This window comes from Mchenga conophoros, linkage group LG3, assembly GCF_057382185.1.
Source record: "Mchenga conophoros isolate Kocher_MC1m ecotype Shallow Benthic linkage group LG3, M_conophoros_male_GT1.1, whole genome shotgun sequence".
In the NCBI taxonomy this organism is placed as follows: Eukaryota; Metazoa; Chordata; class Actinopteri; order Cichliformes; family Cichlidae; genus Mchenga; species Mchenga conophoros.
The window spans coordinates 79,671,413-79,693,433 of NC_140528.1; the positions used below are offsets into that span (position 1 = coordinate 79,671,413).

General features: G+C 40.8%; 1 protein-coding gene across 3 annotated transcripts in view; it reads left to right on the forward strand.

Moving 5' to 3' along the window:
• The window catches only part of tbc1d14 (TBC1 domain family, member 14), a 51,136-nt gene that overhangs the window by 10,943 nt on the left and 18,172 nt on the right, over positions 1–22,021 (forward strand). For all 3 annotated transcript variants that reach the window (XM_085267439.1, XM_085267438.1, XM_085267437.1), the window contains exons 3-4: positions 7,481–7,604; positions 21,879–22,003. In XM_085267439.1, coding sequence (XP_085123565.1) covers positions 7,481–7,604; positions 21,879–22,003 — 249 coding nt within the window. The remainder of the gene's footprint in view (positions 1–7,480; positions 7,605–21,878; positions 22,004–22,021) is intronic.

Below are 22,021 nucleotides of genomic sequence, written 5' to 3' on the forward strand. Positions count from 1 at the left end.
TTCATCATCATACTCGGGTTCAACTTGTTATAAGCTGGCACAGACATGCTAAAGTTACTTTCATTTGACTTACAGGTTTTTGCACACGTTCTGAGGAACGCTTTTAGTCTACCAAGATTTCTTTTTGTATTTGACCAGGCTCTTATTTCAGATCAAGTGTGTTGTCATGGATAGCTTGCATTTAGCACTACAGATGCTGCAGAGATTGTTGTGTGCATTGAGTTTTGAAAAAGTGTAATCTCAACTGAGACCGCTTTCAGCTTGAGGCTGCTGGTGCCATTGCCACGTGTGTCAGATCGCATGGTCTCATTCTTTCTTCCTCTAACCCAGATCTACTCTGCTACCGAAATGTAACATTTCATTGATTTAGTGTGTGAATCATTTCATATTTGGCATCTGGTGCAAGACTCTGCCAAATCAAACATGTGGAACTGCCCACTGTTGTAATAGAGCAGCTGAAAGTAGCCCTTTTCTTGTTTCTGTATTTGTGTAGGAGTTCACTTGGCAAATGAAAGCTGCCAAAAATGTGATGATTTGAGATGACCTTGGTTTAAATCCTCTTTTCATCGGTGCCTGGAGGTTTTACTTAAACGTAAGCAGAGACTCTATTTTAATTTTCAGACGCTTTATTTCTTTTAGGAACTGAAGCCAAACCTGGAATTTCCGTATTCTGTTTGACTTGCAAGAAATGTACTATTCCTCTCTGCTGAATGCATCTTTCCCAATATATATTTCAGGAAAGATGCATTTGAGTCAAAACCATGAGTTTACATTTTGTTTTGGTTGTAGTTATTAGATGGGTAGGATGACGGGAATGAAATGATCCACTGCCTGCTCTGGTTTTCCTCAAATTGAATCCAAGTTCCAAACACACTCAAAATGTTTACTGACTGAATTAATCAGTTAATGAGGTAACATCAAGTGTTAAATTGGCACTCCCTCAAACTCAACTCGTCATCCCTGTTTTTATTCATTCGTCACAAGTAAAAGTTACTCATTTACTGATTGCCCTTCAGATTCCTGCTTCTCACACTCATTCCTCCTGTTCCTTACATCCCATTTGTTTAGAAGTCAGCCTTGTGACTGAGGAGGTGGGGACACAGAGGAGAGAGCAGCTCCCTCCTTTCCACTCTGCCTGAACAAAGTGGCTGTGTAGGGCTTTTTTTACACTCTGTAGTAAAAGCCGTAAATGCAGTGGGACTTGCTGATCTATGAGTTTAACCACAGGGTTTTTGCTATTTTTCTGTTCCTCTTATCGTCTTTTGAAGCTTAGACTCCAGGCTCTTGTTTCTCTGTTGTGTAATTGCATTAACAGAGCAGGATGGCAACTCCATCGCTCATGCTGTACACTGACAGGTAGGACAATGAACAGTATTTGGTGGCATAAGTTTGTCTTGATTGACATGTCATGGCTACTGTTTCCTGTTGGATTTTTTTTTTTTTTTTTTTTTTTTCCTGCTTGGCAGCTTTGAGCAGTTCTTTGTCCTGGTTATTTTATGTTTTCTATGACTTGAGTCTGCTTTTCTACTTGAGATGGCTTGTGTTAATTTTTTTGAGTCATGTCTCTTTATTGTAAATTCAGGCCTGTAACCATGCTGAGACACTTTATCACCTTATTTGCAGACATCAAGGCTGAAAACCAGATTTGTGAAATGCTAAAAATCTTAAAATCCTTTGGGGAAAAAATAATCTAGTGCTATGTCTTAGCTCACACTGACCATATATAAATAAGCACTTCTGACAGTCAGTTCTTTGGTTCTTCCTAGCTGTTCCGTTTGAGTACTCGACCGTAGCCGCACCAATTCAGATGTCACGTTGAAGCAACTTTGGCCCTGACTGAATGCAAACCATGTTCCTGCAGACACGAAAGCCAAAAACAAGCAAAAACAAAACACATGGCATCCACACGAGGTGTTGAGTAATCCAGGAGTTGAAGTCAAAGTTTGCTTCTTAAAGGTGGCACCGTGTTGGCCTCTGCACTTTGATCTGTGTTGCGTTCTTTTATAGAGGCTTTCTGGGGTTACTCGTGTTCACTACTCCCTGCTGACAGTTTACTTTTTCTGGCATATCGCATATTTTCAGTATTGCTTTTGCGTTACAGATGTACAGATTCTTGTTTAAATAATTAGTTGGTTGAGCCAAAAAGTTGATTATTGACCAAGTAATGTTTTCCCAAGCTTTGAACCACATTTTAAGATTTATTAGTGGGTTTATTTTTTAGGTTGAGATGACAATAATATATTCTAGTAAGCCCTGTGATGGTGGGCATGTTTACCAAGATTTCTTAAAGGTTCTTTAATGTGCAGCTGTTACTGTTAAAATGGGAGTATAGTCTCTGCGGCATGATTGCATCATCCACACTCAGATTTGGTATTCAAGTAAATTGCAAAGGATCAAGAGATGCTTTCCATTTTGATTTTAGGCCAGCCAAAGCTAGTGTGGATAGCAAGCTATCAGTTTGCTATCCACATTACCAAACTGATAACCGTGGACCAGGAATCAGTTCAATAACTTTCACAAACTATGAAATTCCTCTACTTTTCTACTTGCCATCTTTATTTGCTTGAAAAACAAGTCACTGAAACATTGTGGTTTGAGAAGTTTGAGTTTAGCCGTGTTTTCGTGAATCATCTAATCTACACTCGTGATGTTCCCTCTGGGTCTTCATCAGCTTTCGCAGGGCTCATCCACTGATGGCCTCACATTTAACTAGAATAAATTGTTACAAAGCCACTGCTTGTGCTCATGTTGTTTGTTTGTTTTTCAACTACAACACTGCATTATGGTAAAACATCTCTACTTTGGATTTGTCTTTATTTCCAAAGGACATCGTTCCAAAGTTGTTCTTTTTTTGTTTTTTATTCAGATGCAACTTTAAAAACCTGTGTCATGCAGCCATTTTCTTTCTACAGAGAATAGGCTTCCTGCTGACAACCCTTCCTAACAAGCCATACTTTAAAAGTCTTTTTCTGAACGTTTACAAATGTCAGCATGTTAAATGTTGAGTCTGAGATGCAGTTCTTGGGGTTTGTTGCATTTAGCAGGTTCTCTAAGCATTCTCATTTTTGTGGTGAATTTGCTAGAATGTCCAATTTTGCCAAGATTGTTATTGTTGTTAATTTCTTTGGAAGCCATCAGGGTGTAATTGGGTTTTTTAAGCTGTGAATTTGTGTTTTTCACGGCTGTGCAGTGTTTTAAGATATTGTTCCACACCCTGCTTCTTGGTATTACTTCTCTAAGTCTTTGGAATTGCGATGGAGGGATGGATTGCCTATAATGGTGTTGGAGAGCTCTGTTGCATGGGTCAGCTCGTCTGTCCTCCTCACCAAAGAGAAGTGTTAAATTCTAGAACTCTTAGTAGTTTTGTATGATTAACACTTATAAATAATCCTTATTCATTTTAAGACAGAAGAATTAAACAGGAGGTAGGTTCTCATAACCAGAGAGATCAGATTCTAACGACATGTTCAGATTAACATCATTCAGAACCAAAAGTAGAGAAAAGTAGTAAAGCTGGATTCAATATATGAAACTTTGCCATGTTTGCCAGTACTCGTCTTTCTAAAAGTAAATCTATGACAGGGAGTGAGCAATGATAATAATGGGATTCTTAAGTGTAGCATTCAGTACAGCCTGTGCAAAGTCTGTGAAGCAGTTTTCCTTGAATTGTTTTGAGTTCTCCAAGCTTCAAAAGAAATCTGTTAAATAGTCCTTGTCTTTCCCCTGGTCTTTGTGGCTAAATGACTCTTTCCTCCGTCACCCCATGCGTTCCTCAGTTATCCTCTCCATCTTTTGTTTCTTTGTAATCTGAAGGCTAACGTTTCCTTCCTCTGTTTGCTGTGGGTGGAGTTAGATGGCTTTGATGTCAGTAGATATTACATCCTTAAATTGACCATTTCCTCTATATTTGAGTGTGAAATGGTGCTGTACAATTTACCGATGTCTTATGCGTTCAAGCACTTCTTTGTCAAAATATTAAGAAAATGGCGATAGTATGGAAAATGGTGGGGTTTTTTTGTTTTGTTCACTGGTTTGTCTGTGCAATTGTGAAAATAGCAGAGAAGTTCAGCTTAAATGTCACTGTGCATTTACAGTTTGTAAAATATTAAAAGTGTTGGCTTTTAACGGCTTTCTTTTTTTCACCTTGGGAGTAACATTCCATTACTTTTATCTTTGTGTACTGTAGTTATCAGCAAGCAGAGCGGAAAATATGCAGGGTTGATGTGAAACGTGCAGCTACAACGAGGCAGGAATGAGGCGTTGGCATTAGAGGGTAAATAGAATGGCGACTCACCCAGCTTATGCCTGACTGTGAACATAAATGGATTTACTTGTTAAGATCAAGTTATTTTGTTTTCAGGTTGTCACTGGAAACTGAAATGTCACCATGGTAAATCATTAGCAAAATTGTTGTTAATCTTTTGTTACGTTTCATAAGCAATTACAGCTGGTTGGCTGTAAAGCTTGGCTGTTTGAAATGTTGTCCAGAGTTGCAGTGTGATGGTATTGTCATCTTTCTGTCTTGCGTCACCTTCTGATTCCTAACAGTATTAATGGTCTACAAGAAATAATGTTTTTTTTCCTGATATTTGCTCCTCAGACTGCTCTGTAACTCATAAAACACATTGCTTTCTGAATACTGGAAAACCTGCAGGTTATACATAAATAATACTTCTTCCCTATTAATTCTCAGCTAATATTGCTGAATAAGTTGTTCAGGCCTCAGCATTTTAGGGCTCATAGCTCATGGATTTCTTTTCTGAATTTAAAATAGAGCTTTTTAATTGGCTTCTTAAGATAATTAAAAGCTCCTGAAGAGATCAGACTTGCATAGAACAAGGGAAGTTCAGCTGAGTTAGCTGCTCAGAGGTGGTGAGCTTTATTATAGTAGTTTGGTCTCTGTGCATGTTAGTTTTTTGTTTTTTTTTTTCTTGTGGAATATAGGTCATATTTGCAACTTGGGCTGTTTTACTGTAACTAGAAAACTGAAATATTACCAAATCATAAAAAAGGAAAATTACAAACTAATTTTAGAGCAGCTGCAAGATTTGTTTAGTAATTGAACATAAGTGATTACTAGCAGCAAAGCATTGCTTGTTTTTGATATGATGCAGCTTCTTCTTGATTAGTATTAATTGCACTTTATAATAACTTTATAACTACTGTTATTAAGCAAGATAAGAGCCAGTGTCATTTTGTTGTCCAGATGACAGGAACTGTAAGGTTTTACTGAGCACAGAACATCTTGAATGAAGCAATTTCCAAAGCAAAAACAGAAGCCCGTAGCACATGTGGTGACAGTCATTGAATGAGTCTGTCCTGTGTTTGGCAGCATGTTTCCTGTCATCACTACTCTCGAGACCAACCCACGGGGCACAGGTCAAGCTGTGCAGCACTTAAGAGGTCAGGGGTCACTGATTCAACTGAGACAACTTGTGCATTTAGACCTATTTGACCCTTCCCGGCTCTTTCCACATGTCTGTACAACTTGCTGAGAGCCAAAGCTTGAAAATGTCATATTTAGCTGACGTGTGAAAATCATTATAGAAGACCCCTTGATGAAATTCAGCCTTAGACAAACAGCAGTGTGTGGGCTCTTTGATGTTACAGCCTTCTATTGTGCCTGTTCTTGCCCTGCTTGATCAGAAGAGGCTTTTTATTTGACCAATTTAAATGTCTTTTCACAGCTTGCCTCTATTCGGGCTTTTAATTAAAGCCACCTCTAACAGCTCAGTGACATCAACGCAGTGATAAATGAATAAAAAAATAAAACCGAATAGCTGGCTAAACGGCTTAGTGAATGTTGTGGAACAAAAGAAAGCTTTTCAACGGTTTAGCAGGTAGTATTTAAACCCCAGGTGGGTTGAAACCACTGCACTTTCAATGCAGTGCAGAGGAGACTGGATACAATTCATTTCAAATGGGAATTCACAAAATTCATTGGATGAAGGTAGTATTCTTCAGTCAAAGCGGCAATAATGAGGGGAAATTTGGAACTCTGCAGTTAGGCACTGTGTGTCTCAGCACATGGCAAGCCTGCTCCGTAACTTTACATGATGTTGATGTGGTTTTTAAACACTTTAGTTTTGCAATAATACCACTTGCCGATACGAAATTTCACTCTGACTTGTTGCAACAGTGGCATCTTTTTTACTACCATACTCAAATTCAGTAAGCTCTTTAGATGACCCATTCTTTTACAAGTGCTTGAGTTTTATACACCTGTGGCAGTGGGACAAAAAAACACCCAAATTCAACCATTTCCCAATGCTTTCTTCCATATTGTGCCTAAGTCGTGAATAGGCAGACTACAATCTGGATCTGAACCCAGACCTATTACTAGATTTTGATGCACCATTTCTATTTTACGTTAGTGCCACATTTCTCACGTTTATCTTATTGTTATTTTAGTATGGTCAGCCTTTTCCTTTGTCTACAATAGTCGATGTACAGTGGGGGAAATGTTCTCCTTCTGAGTTTGTAAGATCGGCCGCATAACCAAGGGGGGAACTTGGAACGCTGCAAGGTTTCAATGTGTAGTGTGTTAAAAGTGGTGTTCTTGGTGACTGTGGTCTTATTTGCCTTTACGTCATTAACAAGTGTAGCTCTAGGCTGATCCACTTTTTTTGTGATCATCCTCACCCTGTGAGGGAAGAACTCCTTCAAGGGTGACAGTTTCTTCTGAATAATTGCACGGACAGTTGTCATATTCTCACCAAGCTTCTTGCTGATGTTCTTGTAACTCATCCATGTGTAGCCCAGCGTTGTGCAGATCTGCAGTCTTGTCACGTTCTTTGATCGATCTTTGGTCTTACCTGTGGTCGTGGATAGGTTGGAATAAAAGCAAATTGATTCTGTGAAAAGGTGTACTTTATACACAACAAGTTAAGATCAGTAGTATCTGGAATTGACTGGCTATGTCCCATGATTATAGTCAATCTGTGGGGGAATCAAATTTTTATTTTACTCAGAGACATGCAAATCTATTTATTTATTACTTTCATGTAATATTTTCTTTCTGGATTTTTGGTTGAATTCTGTCTTTCTCCATTAAAATGTAATTACCATAAATGTAGATTTAATATTCTTATATAACTTCAAACTACTACTGATTCAAAAATTGGGCTACTTTATTATATATTGCATTAAATTATAATGCATTTGGAACTTTGATATTTTGGACCTTGGTTTGAGGAAATTTTCTCTAACTAGACCTTAAATTTTAATTGAATATCGCTCATATAAGGTAGGAGGTTAAATGGCTTGCGACCTATAACCCCTTGTTCTTTAAGTCAAATATACAATATGTGGCTTTACATCAGCTGTCCCCTCCAGTAGTAGAGACACACACACTACAGTGTTTCACCTCACTGATTGCTTTAGTCAGGAGGCAGGTTGTCAACGCCTTCCTTCCTTTTTGTTGCTGTTATAATGAGCTAATTATCGTCCATTCTAATTCTGTGTCATTCTCCTCTCTCAGGAGCCTGTTTGCCAGGAGAGTGAAGGAAAATCAGCCTGTGGAGCAGAAGGATCCTGGGTGGAAGCTGTTTGGGAAAGTCCCACTTCGGGAAAGCCCCCTCAAAGACCCTAAGAAAATACAAAAGGTAGAATCTGTAGTCAGACCAGGGGTTCAGCAGAACTTAAGGGGCTTTATTTTGTGTGTGGCTTGTGGCACGAGCATACCTATTGAATTGCCAGAAAGGATGGAGACGTGGGCAGTAGTTGCGTCTGCGTCAGACGAACAGCAGTCCAAGCAGTGATGTGCAGATCTCCATTTCCCCACCATACTTTCCATTCTCCAATTAATTTCTTCACCTCCCTGGTAGGACAAGCCTAAAACTCCAAAACAAGGAGGCATCCTGACGACATTCTAGAAAAGATTCCTGAACCAGGCTTCTTTCAATGTACTAGCTAGGCTTAATCTCATGTGGCATGATGTAGTGTTGCGCATCAGTTTTGATGCCAGTCGGCTGCTTATGCACCTCTCAATTTTTTTAACTTGGCACGGTGCGCTGCTAGAGCTGGGTTGAAGACACATCTGTATTGGTTTTTACTGCCATTTTAATGATATTGTAGCACATGATCAGAGATGCACAGATGCAGAAAACTTGACAATTTGTGGAAAAAAACTTTGCAAAAAACCTTTGACAACATCTTGGCTTCCAGTTTTGGCTTCTTTTCCTCCTATATCAACGCTTATGTGGATGTATTGTCTAAGTGGCCATATCTATAGTTCAGGAGAATACTGCGGCAGCCTCCTGTAACAGCAGGTATAAAACAAATGTCTATGAAACACAGTTGCCGTGCTGAGCGAAGTGACCGACTGTTGCAGCAGGTATATTGTAGTTTTCAGCCATCTGCTATCCTATTGTTTCAGTCCCTGCCTACAGCCTGTGGCCATAGGCGAGGGTAAGAACATAGACCGACCAATGAATTTACAGCTCTGCTGTACACTCAGCTCTTATTTTCAAAGCACACCAGTACAGTGTCTGCACCACTGCAGATGAACCTCTGCCTTCCCTGGTATGTGCCTTTAACTCTTTTCCAGATGAGAACTGTTCTCTCAGACTTGCGATGTGCCAAATTTCATTCCTGTTGCTCAGCTGGGCACCGCCCCAGTGTGAGGTGGAGGTCACTGCTCGTTTGAGAGAAAACTAATCAGAAAAGGAACTGTTTCTCCTTTACATGAAGTTTCACTGTCCTGTTTATAAACCAAGGAGAGTTTTGTCTGTTTGTAGCCCATTTGTTCAGCTCTGTGTGTGCTTTGCTTGGTTGACACACAGAACATGGCCTTGCGTACTTCAGTAGAACAAAGGATTTTTCTTCCCAGAGCAGCTGATCTTCTGTTTGTGGTGACTATGCAGAAAAATGGAAACCATCAAATAAAATTATGAAGACTCCAACAGGAAAATAACCATGAAAAGTATAATTACATTTTTAGTCTGGAGTTTGATAAAGCTGATAAGGTATCAACATCCTACTCCAGTCGGTCACTGTCCTTGAAAACCAGCCTTCCGCATGTGTGCTATGAATGGGGTTGATCTGGCCTTGGCATAGACCATCAGGAGCGGTTTATGTGACTGCAGAAGGTGCTGCCATCACAGCCCCAGTCAAACTGTACAGCCAGCTGTCTGATGCACAAACCATTGGTATTATATTCATAAGGTAACTGACGCTAATACAAGTAGGCATTGGCTCCATGATCCAGGGTCCAGCTCTGACCCAAAATGTGATCAGTTCAATTCAGAAAGTGCAGTTTTGAATTGGTGTTTCTGCAGAGTGTGCATCTGTTGTTCAAAGGTCAGACAGATAGCTTGGATTCAGTTTTAAGCAGAGCCTTAATGTTGTACCATGAGGTAAAGTACAGTAACATCATAACTACTTAAGACTGATAAAGAAGCCTTCGTCAGTAGTTGGTTCATAATGGCTCTCATCATAAGCAAGTTCAAAATACTCAGATCATGCATACAATCTGCTGTATTCTCGAACAATAAGAGTACTGAGCTGAAAAATGACATGCAGGTTCAGCTGCTATATTTAAAAAAATACCACTTGCAGAAATTGAAGTGGCCCCTCTGTTTGGCTTCAGCAGCTCTTAGAAGTATAGTAGATGGCCCAGCAAATGTTTGACTTGAGCTATTTATTCGTTTATTCAAAGCAGGGAGCATGCACGGTCATGGTTTGGGTTTTACATGACAAGGAGAATTTTATTTGCATGGTCACTATAGCAGGAGCATGTTATTACAATACAGTGGACTTCAGGAAGACAGCTGAAGTAGTTGATAATATACTCCTTTGGGGATGTAAGTATGCTACACGTATTATCCCTGACAGACAGTGATGTTTGGTCGCTATCAGACATTCCAAGCTGCAGTTGCTCACCTCAAAGATGAAAACGATCTGTATATTTTAACTTCATATGGTCAGTGGTTATTTTTTCCATCTTTTCTTGAAGTTGCTCGATCTCATTGACTTTCTGTGGCTGCTGGTAGTTGCTTCCTTTATGGACACCCATTTGCTTTGAGCTCCAGCTTTTCGGTTATAATGAATCATCAATTCTTTTTATGGCTGCCTAAAATATTTTTTTGTCTTTTGATGTAAAATGGCCAAAATAGAAGAAACAGTTGCATGTATACAAGTAGAACCTGCTAAAATATTATATATACTTATTTTTCTGTTTCTCTCTATGTGACTGGGTTTAGTGGAGAGCAAGCATAACGTGTTTGTTATGCAGTATTCAAAATGTCAAGGTCTTTGACAACACTGCCAGATAGCCAGCTGGTGCCTGAATACTTATTATTTTTTCCCACTTCCACAGAAAAGTGCCCAAGGCTCAATAAAAGCAGAGGGTCGCTCTGTGCTGATAAAATAAACTAAAGAACCAGATGCTAACATGTAATTAGAGCCATCAGAAACCTGTTATTGTGTTTCCATTTGCCCCGTTTCTGATACAAAGGAAAAAGCACTCTACAGTGATCTTTGTGCATGGGAAGCCCAGTTAAAGGTTCTGTTAATGTGTAACCTTTTAACAAGTTGGCTTTAAATTGCATGTTGATATACAAGTTCTCATGTACACACACAAGTCTGTCTGTGGCTGTAACTCTATATTGGACCTGAGGAATCAGTTAACAAGGCTCGGATTTCAAGGCTTTGTTAAGCCAGTGCTGCTGCTGTTTCACGGAGGAGTTACTGGACTCTGTGTGGACTCCTATTTGACTCTGTTATTGTTGAGCTATTATGAGACTCACTGTGCTGTTTCCACTAACAGTTTTTCCCAAAGCTGTGAATCATTATTCTGTCATGCACACCAATTCTGCATTGCTGAGAGTAAAACATCACTGTGCTCCACTGTGTTTAAAGGCCTTGTTGTGACTTCGAGTCTGATTTCACATTAATAATGCATAAAAAGAGACAAAGATAAATTCAATGAAGGAAAGAGGATTAGATTACTTGCTTATTTATTTAATCTAGTCTCAATGTGATTTGTTTTTACTGTATAATGCAGTTATTTATAGCCAGTCCCCCGCGTGTGTCCAGCACCTCGCTCACGTGTGTGAACAATATAATAATTGGAATCAAGTTACCTTTTGTCACCATAAATAAATAAAAAATAAAAGATTCTCAACAAATGTTCACATAGAAGCTGATAGCCAAACATATGTTGTCTAAATTTAGTAGCATGGTTGCAATAATTTGACTTTATTTAAAAAAAAAAAAAAAAAAAAAAAGAAGAAAAAAATTGGTCGTATCAGCCTATAATCCTCTTAACTGCCTAGCCTTTGGTTTCCTCTGATATGTTAGCTTCCTCTAACAACTGGTTAGATGCTGCTAATGGATCTAACCAGTTTCAACATAGAAATGAATAGAATAACATTTTCAGACCCCCCCCCCCCCCCCCCCCTCAAGTTTTCCATCCCTCCATCTGTCCAGAGTACAGATACAATGTTGCCACAGCACCTGAAGCCTTCATTAGTTGAACTTTGTGTTTCAGCCTTAGCAACAAAAGCTTTCTGGATACTTGCGTCTTTGAAAGGCAACTGAATGTTTAGAAATGGAATCACAGCTTTCATTCAATTTTAGATCTCTTCATGTGTTGTTATGCTGTCTTTAAAAGATCTATCAGTTCTTAAGTCGCAGCTGCTCATTCTGTCCTGACTGGATTAAGAGAGTGGAGGCCAGAGTGGCTGTGAACTAATCTATTACTCGGGGTTTGATTAGAGCGCCTGCCAGAGCACAGCAGAGTGCAGAGCTCCTTCGAGCGCAGCGACACGGTGGTGCTGATTTGCTGACACACACACAGCAGCGGCACTGACAGACTAGAGTGGATCAGTGTAGCGTCACCGCTCCAAGTGAGGGACACTGAGAGAGTGGGGGGAGGAAACAGGGTATCATGGTGCTGTATCATCTTGTAATGCGGGGTGTGTTGCTCTGTCAGCAGCCCTTCTTTTTCACCTCCTGGGTTTCCTGTTGCCAGGAGTGAGCCCTGTGGAGCAGCAATGATGCTAGGCTAGGGTTTTCAAGACGAACCCCCACCGGAGGACTGGCTGTCTGTACAGAACCGCAGCGTTCATGGTGAGTGAGCAGCTGCATTGTGAGTGTGATGACCCACTGTCTCTCGCCTTGTCTGGCAGAATCAGAGGACACTGGTAGTCAGAGGTTGAAAGAGAAGCAGCACAGGAAAAGGACATCTCGGGTATCCTGTAATAGCCTCTTTCAGGCTATTCCATAATAGCCGTAGCTTTGTGCTTTGTGTTGGGGAGCAGGGTGATGATTGCTGGAATGTCTCTAAAAAGATAATGTCTGGTTTTTGGATGTGTTGATGGTTGGTTGGCCAGCTAGGGGACAGAGCATCGCCACTGCATGGAACCTGACCTGTAGCCCTTTACCAAGTATTACCAAAGTATGTGTAGCAGTGTGGAAGTAGCATTGTCTTTTTTAATTGTAGGGACATCCAAGGGATTTCCTCCTGCTGTCACCACTGATGCAGTTAAAAAGAAACAGCTCATCTAAGACGTCTCATTGGAGTGTTTGATGCCAGTATTCAGTTCTATGTTTTTGTCTAGATATTGTTCACTTTCTGCCAGATCATTACAGACTCCTCCTCAGCTCCCCTGTGAGAACTGTTATTAATGTGTCAGCTGTCCTGTGCCAAAGACACTACATGCAGTTGGAATCCTTGTTTGAAAGCAATTCAGAAACATTTAATTACTCCAACATGAGTAAGGTCACGTGTCATAGATGATATAAATAAGCAAATGGGATAATGACAATGATGGTTGGCATTAAAAACAAAGTGACATTGTGGTTCTTGATTGTTCCTGATTTAACCTTGATTTTTTTTTTTTTTTCACCACCACAAACCTTTTAATCTGTAGGTTAATAAAAACTCAATCTGGTACTCACGCAGAATCATCCTATTGACAAACTTCTACTGACAGAAGATGAAAAAGGAGTAAAATGTTTATTTTTGTTTTTTTGTTAGGTCAAGTTTGTTTTTGTTACGCAACCAAACGTAACAGGCAGAATTTCATGTTGCTTGTGTGTCTACTATTTACATTATGGTGTTCTCATATACCAGACGTTGGTCACAACATAATAGGAGTCCATAGCAAACATTGTCAAAAAGTACCTTTTAAGTGTTAAGTACAGAACGTACAGTCTAAGGAGCTTGGAAAGAAAAGCATCTGGACTTTAAGTTTCCTTGAAGACGTTCACCTATCATCTGAGAAACTTCATCAGTTCTAAGAGTAATTGGTGGAGAGTCCCAGATTTTAAGCCCTATGGGGGTGTCCCCAAGACCAAACAGCCACTTCATAAGTGCATGGCACAACATAGAAGAGCCACCCAAAGCACTTTACAATTCTATTCATTCAATCTCACACACTGGTGCAGGCAGTTGTAGCCACAGCTGCCCTGGGGCAGACTGACAGAAGTGAGGCTGCCATATTGTGCCATCAGCCCCTCTAACCTACCACCTACTGGTGTTGGCCAAAGTGTCTTGCCCAAGGAAACAACGACCAGGACAGAGAGAGCTGGGGATCGAACCGGCAACCCCCTGAACCACGGTAGCCCCACGGTTGCTCTTAGAACTGAAGAAGCTTCTCAGATGAGGGGTGAAACGTCTTCCAGGAAACTTGCAGAAGTCCAGACTCCTTTATTTCCAACCTCCTTAGATTATGATGACCTGGATGAGTGAGAACCTTCAGACATACACTATTGGAGAGACAACCCCAATAGCTGTGAAATCCTCTGTGAAAAGGCAACATTAGGAAAGCATTTTACCAGGAAGAGACCTTCAGCAGAATTTACTACCTTTCTGATTAGATAACCTGTAAATTGACACACACCCCTACCTTCCTACATAACAAATGATAGAGAATCAATTAGTATTTTACTCTGTTGTATGCTTGTTGATGCCTTAAGCAGCATTTGGTGAAAAGCTGAGTTTGGCGACAAGGATAAGCAGACTGAGGTCTCCTCTCAGCTCCCAGCTTGCATTATTAGAAAGCCCTGTGGTGTTTTTCTGAGGATTTGATGCAGAGGCTATGCTCTTTGACACTGTAGGAGGACGGTTTTACAACCAGGAGTGAAATTAACCTCTTCTCAAGCAGAATTTCATTTGACTTTGAACACATATTACTGACTGACCAAATGCGAATCATTAAAGAAAATATCCTGAGGTCATCATCACAGAGCAGCTTCCTCACGTCTATAGCTTTAAATCGGAAAGACTGTGCCAGCCAGGCACCCAGAGAGCTCTTACATCACTACCAGGAAATTGGAGAACTTTACTGAAAGCCATAGTGACAAAGCAGGTTGCCTTGGCTGTAGGTTATCATGGGATCCAATTGCTATTGCAGCTAACGGGTATAACAGATGACAGATTGCCTTTATTCCCAGCGCTGAGTCTCTAAGAAATATAGCACGTTTTACAAGTGTTATTTACAGCTTTGTTCCTGTACCAGGATGACAAATGAATTGGATTTTACTATATCTTTCCACATGAAACAGTATGAAACATCAGGAGGCGTGGCACAGTCCGATAAAGCTCTGTTATTTGATCAGTGGTAAGCAGAGGGAAACTGGGGAAGAGATCTTTGATCACCTTTGCATATGAGCAGTTTGAAATCAAGCTGTATGCATCAAGCTTTCAGTATCCAAAACAAGGGCAATAAACATCAGGGTGTAGTTTTTTGTTTTTGTAAAGCAGAAGCTTTTTGTGTTGCAAAACAAGAAAACAAATGTGTTGCATTTATAATAGTGACAGAACCACAGGAGGAAGAGTTGGTAAAGCAATGTTTCATCCTTTCTGCTCATGCTTCGTCAGCTTAAGTGTTGATTAACTTGTAGCACTACCTGTGAGGTAACAGAGGAATGTGGAGTAGTGTGCCACAAAAAGTTGATTGTAATTATCTGAACATCGCTTGGATGAGTGAAATATTTCTCCCAGATGAACAGAATAAACTTTCTAGGATTTCCTTATCTTGATGGTTGAGGATGCATCAAGACTTGGAATAGTTGGGTTACCGTTTTACTGGATTTTGTTTCATTGTCACAATGGCACAATAGCTCTTCGGCCTCACCTCCCAGATGATCACTTCAATTCACTTCAGCTTTAAGTTCAAATAAATTTTATTTATATAGTGCCAACACACAACATTCACCCCAAGGTACTTTTTATTGTAAGGTAAAGAATAATTTTGCAGTAAGTTTACAATAATAGGGAGAAAATCCCAACATTCACATCATTTCCTTTGAGAAAGCGCATGGTGATAGCAGGATATAAAAACTCCCTTGGATTTAACAGGGAGCCATGAAGAGAATCCAGGATTGGAGCCATGTCTCATCTTTTTTTTTTTTTTTTTTTTTCTTTTTTTTTTCTTTTTTTTAAATCACCTCATTAACTTTACATATTTTTCTACCTCGGGCACTTTAATACTGCACCAACACCTTCTCATCAGCACCTCAGCACTGCCACTCACACATCCTTTCTTCTTTAGTTTCACGTTGGTGCGTGTACCTGCCCTGCTGCTGAACAGATGCCAGGTTGAACAGATAAGATAAGATAAGATAAGATAAGATAAGATAAGATAACCTTTATTAGTCCCACACGTGGGAAATTTGTTTTGTCACAGCAGGAAGTGGACAGTGCAAAAGATGCCTACTCCTCTTCAAAATCTGCTCTTCCTCCCCCTCTCTGCAGTATCCATTGATTTTCAGGCAGCACATCTCTAACCTTTTTCTTTGACCTGCAGCTGCTTGAGTACACATCATGTTTAATAAGCCATGCAGCAGCACATGACTGTTATTTCTTTATTAAGCAATTAAACCACTATGGTTGACCAGAAAAACCTGGTTAACAGAGACTTTACTATTCTAAGTTCAGTGAACAACCTCAGGATTTCATTGGAAGCATGTTTGGGAAGACTTCTAGGAGAAATATCTGACTGACAGCTAAATACTTTAAATAGCTGCTGGAATCAAAGGTGGGTGGATTAATATGACTGAATATAAATCTGTGAGTCAAGAAACCAAAACAATGAACCAGAAGATTGAAGATAAATTAGCCAGTTCGGGAGATCAGTGATCTTCAGTATGGTGCAGTTAAAGAACAGTCAAGCACAGAGTAAGTGAAAGACAGACAGATGCAAAGCAGATGAAAGAGGATATGGACAGCAACTACAGGCAAAGCAGACAGAAGTACACACAAATGGCACTGCTAAATAACCTTCTGTGTAGTACTCTCCTCTCTAACTTTCCTCAGTCACTTACAGTAGCAGAATTTTCCTCTTCCACACTACAAGCTTAGCTCATCTTATCTCCCTCCATCATGTGCATGTTTCTGTTTCAATCACCTTCACATGATACCTTAAACTCTAAAACTAGTGTTGTGTTTTATTGGTTTGTTATTTCTCTTCCATTTATTTTCACATAAGTATCTTTCCTCATGTGTTTGTTACCACTCCCCCCCCCCCCCCCCCCCCTTAACAGTACTTCTTTCTTTGTGACTGGGGAAAAACACAATTTCTGTGACTGCTTTGTTGTGTACTTTACTACTTTCGTCTGCACTCCATCCAGCACTGGCTCCTGATCCAATATCAGGTCATTCACTCACCTGAATCTTAAAAGACAAGCATATCTGATCTATTTCAGCTTTATTACACTTGACCTTTATGTTAAGCTAGCTTTTTTCTAGATATAGGATATTGGTGGATTTAAACAGTCTTGCAGTGCTTTTATTTTTTATTTTTAAGTTCATGTTAGGGCAATTGTGGCTCAAGAGTTGCCAGTTCGTCTTGTAATCAGAAGGTTGCCGGTTCGAGCCCCGGCTCGGACAGTCTCGGCCGTTGTGTCCTTGGGCAAGACACTTCACCCGTTGCCTACTGGTGGTGGTCAGAGGGCTCGGTGGCGCCAGTGTCCGGCAGCCTCACCTCTGTCAGTGCGCCCCAGGGTGGCTGTGGCTACAATGTAGCTGCCATCACCAGTGTGTGAATGTGTGAATGGGTGGATGACTGAATGTAGTGTAAAGCATTTTGGGGTCCTTAGTAAAGCGCTATACAAATACAGGCCATTTACCATTTAGTCCATTTAGGTACCCTACACTTCACAGGTAGTTACTTCAATCATGTGCCTCAAAACTGAGAAACATTTAACACAGGAAGTGCACACTAATTTCACCCTTTTTTCTTAAAGGTTTTTGTAAATATTAGGTGAACATCGCATTTAGTATTACATAGTGAATTTTTTGTACACTGCTTTTGTAATGCTGCTGCATTATCCCCCTAAACAACTAAACAACAGGTGTCACCGTTCACACAAAGTGACTGACTCAGTGGTGGTGTAGGAGTAGTAGTAGTAGTAGAAAGTCTCAGCTTTAGTCTGTTGCAGCATCTCCCATATCATTAAAATTGTAGCTAAAAATTGGTGTGATCCTACATGCCATGTCTTCTACCTGGCTGTGATGGCGCTGGCTGCTGCATCACCTGTGTGAGGGGAGGAGGGGAGGGGGCGGACACCTCCCAAAAAACAGAAAGGTGTGAGACTGCCTGACACCAAAGCGTGGTGCAGAGTATGACAAGCATATTGGTGCCCCACCCCCCCACCTCAAGGAAAAATTAGGTCCAATTACCTTTATTTACTCACCCCACCCCCAACACCAATTGAGAGCAGGTGCAACAGACAAACACAAAGAAATTAATGACACTGGCTGCATTACAAAAGTCATGAATGCACTTGTGCGCACACAGTCCTGTTGAGGGAATAGATTTTCCGAGTGTGTGTGTGTGTGTGTGTGTGTGTGTGTCCCATTGGTGGTATAGTGTTGTTGATTGCTTGCAGATCTCAGCCTGCATTATTAACCAACACTACACACTGGAGGCCATTTTGGTCACACTTGGGGTGTTTCTGCACTCATATTGCACTCACCCCATTTATAGCTTCCTAATTGATTAGCAGCACACCATAAGATCTATGACAGGCCTTCTCTGAATGCCCCACACACACACACACACACACACACACACACACACACACACACACACACACACACACACACACACACACACACACACACACACCCCCTGTGAGTCAGCTGACGGTTGTTCTTGTGTGTAGTGTGGTCTTAGCTGTAATGACTGCCTGTCACATGGTGCTCTCTTCCTAAAAGTCCTGTATCACATTCCCAGTAGTGAAGCAGAAGCAACAGACTCGTTAAACAGCAGCTGGCAAATGTTCAGAGGCCATGTCAAGTTAACGTCATACAAATACAGAATAGTAGTCATCTCTTCTTTTATCAACTTTTTTCCCTCCATTATTAACCGGTCTGCATCAAGCTACAGCATGAACTGAGGCCTCCTGTGACCTTTGTTAGTGCTCTACCTTGTTCTGTTCTTCACTTCAGTTTAAATGCTGCAGATCTTAATGTGTGAAACTAAATATAGCATCAAGACTTGGAATAGTTGGGTTACCGTTTTACTGGATTTTGTTTCATTGTCACAATGGCACAATAGCTCTTCGGCCTCACCTCCCAGATGATCACTTCAATTCACTTCAGCTTTAAGTTCAAATAAATTTTATTTATATAGTGCCAACACACAACATTCACCCCAAGGTACTTTTTATTGTAAGGTAAAGAATAATTTTGCAGTAAGTTTACAATAATAGGGAGAAAATCCCAACATTCACATCATTTCCTTTGAGAAAGCGCATGGTGATAGCAGGATATAAAAACTCCCTTGGATTTAACAGGGAGCCATGAAGAGAATCCAGGATTGGAGCCATGTCTCATCTTTTTTTTTTTCTTTCTTTCTTTTTTTTAAATCACCTCATTAACTTTACATATTTTTCTACCTCGGGCACTTTAATACTGCACCAACACCTTCTCATCAGCACCTCAGCACTGCCACTCACACATCCTTTCTTCTTTAGTTTCACGTTGGTGCGTGTACCTGCCCTGCTGCTGAACAGATGCCAGGTTGAACAGATGCCTACTCCTCTTCAAAATCTGCTCTTCTTCCCCCTCTCTGCAGTATCCATTGATTTTCAGGCAGCACATCTCTAACCTTTTTCTTTGACCTGCAGCTGCTTGAGTACACATCATGTTTAATAAGCCATGCAGCAGCACATGACTGTTATTTCTTTATTAAGCAATTAAACCACTATGGTTGACCAGAAAAACCTGGTTAACAGAGACTTTACTATTCTAAGTTCAGTGAACAACCTCAGGATTTCATTGGAAGCATGTTTGGGAAGACTCCTAGGAGAAATATCTGACTGACAGCTAAATACTTTAAATAGCTGCTGGAATCAAAGGTGGGTGGATTAATATGACTGAATATAAATCTGTGAGTCAAGAAACCAAAACAATGAACCAGAAGATTGAAGCTAAATTAGCCAGTTCGGGAGATCAGTGATCTTCAGTATGGTGCAGTTAAAGAACAGTCAAGCACAGAGTAAGTGAAAGACAGACAGATGCAAAGCAGATGAAAGAGGATATGGACAGCAACTACAGGCAAAGCAGACAGAAGTACACACAAATGGCACTGCTAAATAACCTTCTGTGTAGTACTCTCCTCTCTAACTTTCCTCAGTCACTTACAGTAGCAGAATTTTCCTCTTCCACACTACAAGCTTAGCTCATCTTATCTCCCTCCATCATGTGCATGTTTCTGTTTCAATCACCTTCACATGATACCTTAAACTCTAAAACTAGTGTTGTGTTTTATTGGTTTGCTATTTCTCTTCCATTTATTTTCACATAAGTATCTTTCCTCATGTGTTTGTTACCACTTCCCTCCCCCCCCTTAACAGTACTTCTTTCTTTGTGACTGGGGAAAAACACAATTTCTGTGACTGCTTTGTTGTGTACTTTACTACTTTCGTCTGCACTCCATCCAGCACTGGCTCCTGATCCAATATCAGGTCATTCACTCACCTGAATCTTAAAAGACAAGCATATCTGATCTATTTCAGCTTTATTACACTTGATAACTTACTAGTTTACACTTGACCTTTATGTTAAGCTAGCTTTTTTCTAGATATAGGATATTGGTGGATTTAAACAGTCTTGCAGTGCTTTTATTTTTTATTTTTAAGTTCATGTTAGGGCAATTGTGGCTCAAGAGTTGCCAGTTCGTCTTGTAATCAGAAGGTTGCCGGTTCGAGCCCCGGCTCGGACAGTCTCGGCCGTTGTGTCCTTGGGCAAGACACTTCACCCGTTGCCTACTGGTGGTGGTCAGAGGGCTCGGTGGCGCCAGTGTCCGGCAGCCTCACCTCTGTCAGTGCGCCCCAGGGTGGCTGCGGCTACAATGTAGCTGCCATCACCAGTGTGTGAATGTGTGAATGGGTGGATGACTGAATGTAGTGTAAAGCATTTTGGGGTCCTTAGTAAAGCGCTATACAAATACAGGCCATTTACCATTTAGTCCATTTAGGTACCCTACACTTCACAGGTAGTTACTTCAATCATGTGCCTCAAAACTGAGAAACATTTAACACAGGAAGTGCACACTAATTTCACCCTTTTTTCTTAAAGGTTTTTGTAAATATTAGGTGAACATCGCATTTAGTATTACATAGTGAATTTTTTGTACACTGCTTTTGTAATGCTGCTGCATTATCCCCCTAAACAACTAAACAACAGGTGTCACCGTTCACACAAAGTGACTGACTCAGTGGTGGTGTAGGAGGAGTAGTAGTAGTAGAAAGTCTCAGCTTTAGTCTGTTGCAGCATCTCCCATATCATTAAAATTGTAGCTAAAAATTGGTGTGATCCTACATGCCATGTCTTCCACCTGGCTGTGATGGCGCTGGCTGCTGCATCACCTGTGTGAGGGGAGGAGGGGAGGGGGCGGACACCTCCCAAAAAACAGAAAGGTGTGAGACTGCCTGACACCAAAGCGTGGTGCAGAGTATGACAAGCATATTGGTGCCCCACCCCCCCACCTCAAGGAAAAATTAGGTCCAATTACCTTTATTTACTCACCCCACCCCCAACACCAATTGAGAGCAGGTGCAACAGACACAAACACAAAGAAATTAATGACACTGGCTGCATTACAAAAGTCATGAATGCACTTGTGCACACACAGTCCTGTTGAGGGAATAGATTTTCCGTGTGTGTGTGTGTGTGTGTGTGTGTGTGTGTGTGTGTGTGTGTGTGTGTGTCCCATTGGTGGTATAGTGTTGTTGATTGCTTGCAGATCTCAGCCTGCATTATTAACCAACACTACACACTGGAGGCCATTTTGGTCACACTTGGGGTGTTTCTGCACTCATATTGCACTCACCCCATTTATAGCTTCCTAATTGATTAGCAGCACACCATAAGATCTATGACAGGCCTTCTCTGAATGCCACACACACACACACACACACACACACACACACACACACACACACACACACACACCCCCTGTGAGTCAGCTGACGGTTGGTCTTGTGTGTAGTGTGGTCTTAGCTGTAATGACTGCCTGTCACATGGTGCTCTCTTCCTAAAAGTCCTGTATCACATTCCCAGTAGTGAAGCAGAAGCAACAGACTCGTTAAACAGCAGCTGGCAAATGTTCAGAGGCCATGTCAAGTTAACGTCATACAAATACAGAATAGTAGTCATCTCTTCTTTTATCAACTTTTTTCCCTCCATTATTAACCGGTCTGCATCAAGCTACAGCATGAACTGAGGCCTCCTGTGACCTTTGTTAGTGCTCTACCTTGTTCTGTTCTTCACTTCAGTTTAAATGCTGCAGATCTTAATGTGTGAAACTAAATATAGACCAAATGAAACTGACCTCAAAAGCAAGTTGGTTTCCCTGTGACACAGTTACACTGTTACTTTCATGTTTCTATGTCTAAATTTTCTATTTTTTTGTTGATGTCAGGAATATGAAACAAAGAGTGGCAGAGCTGGATCTGGCAACCCAACATCTCCGAGGCAGAGTGTGAGGAAAAACCTGGATTTTGAGCCTCTCTCCACCACTGCGCTGATACTAGAAGACAGACCTGCGTATGTAAACACAAACGG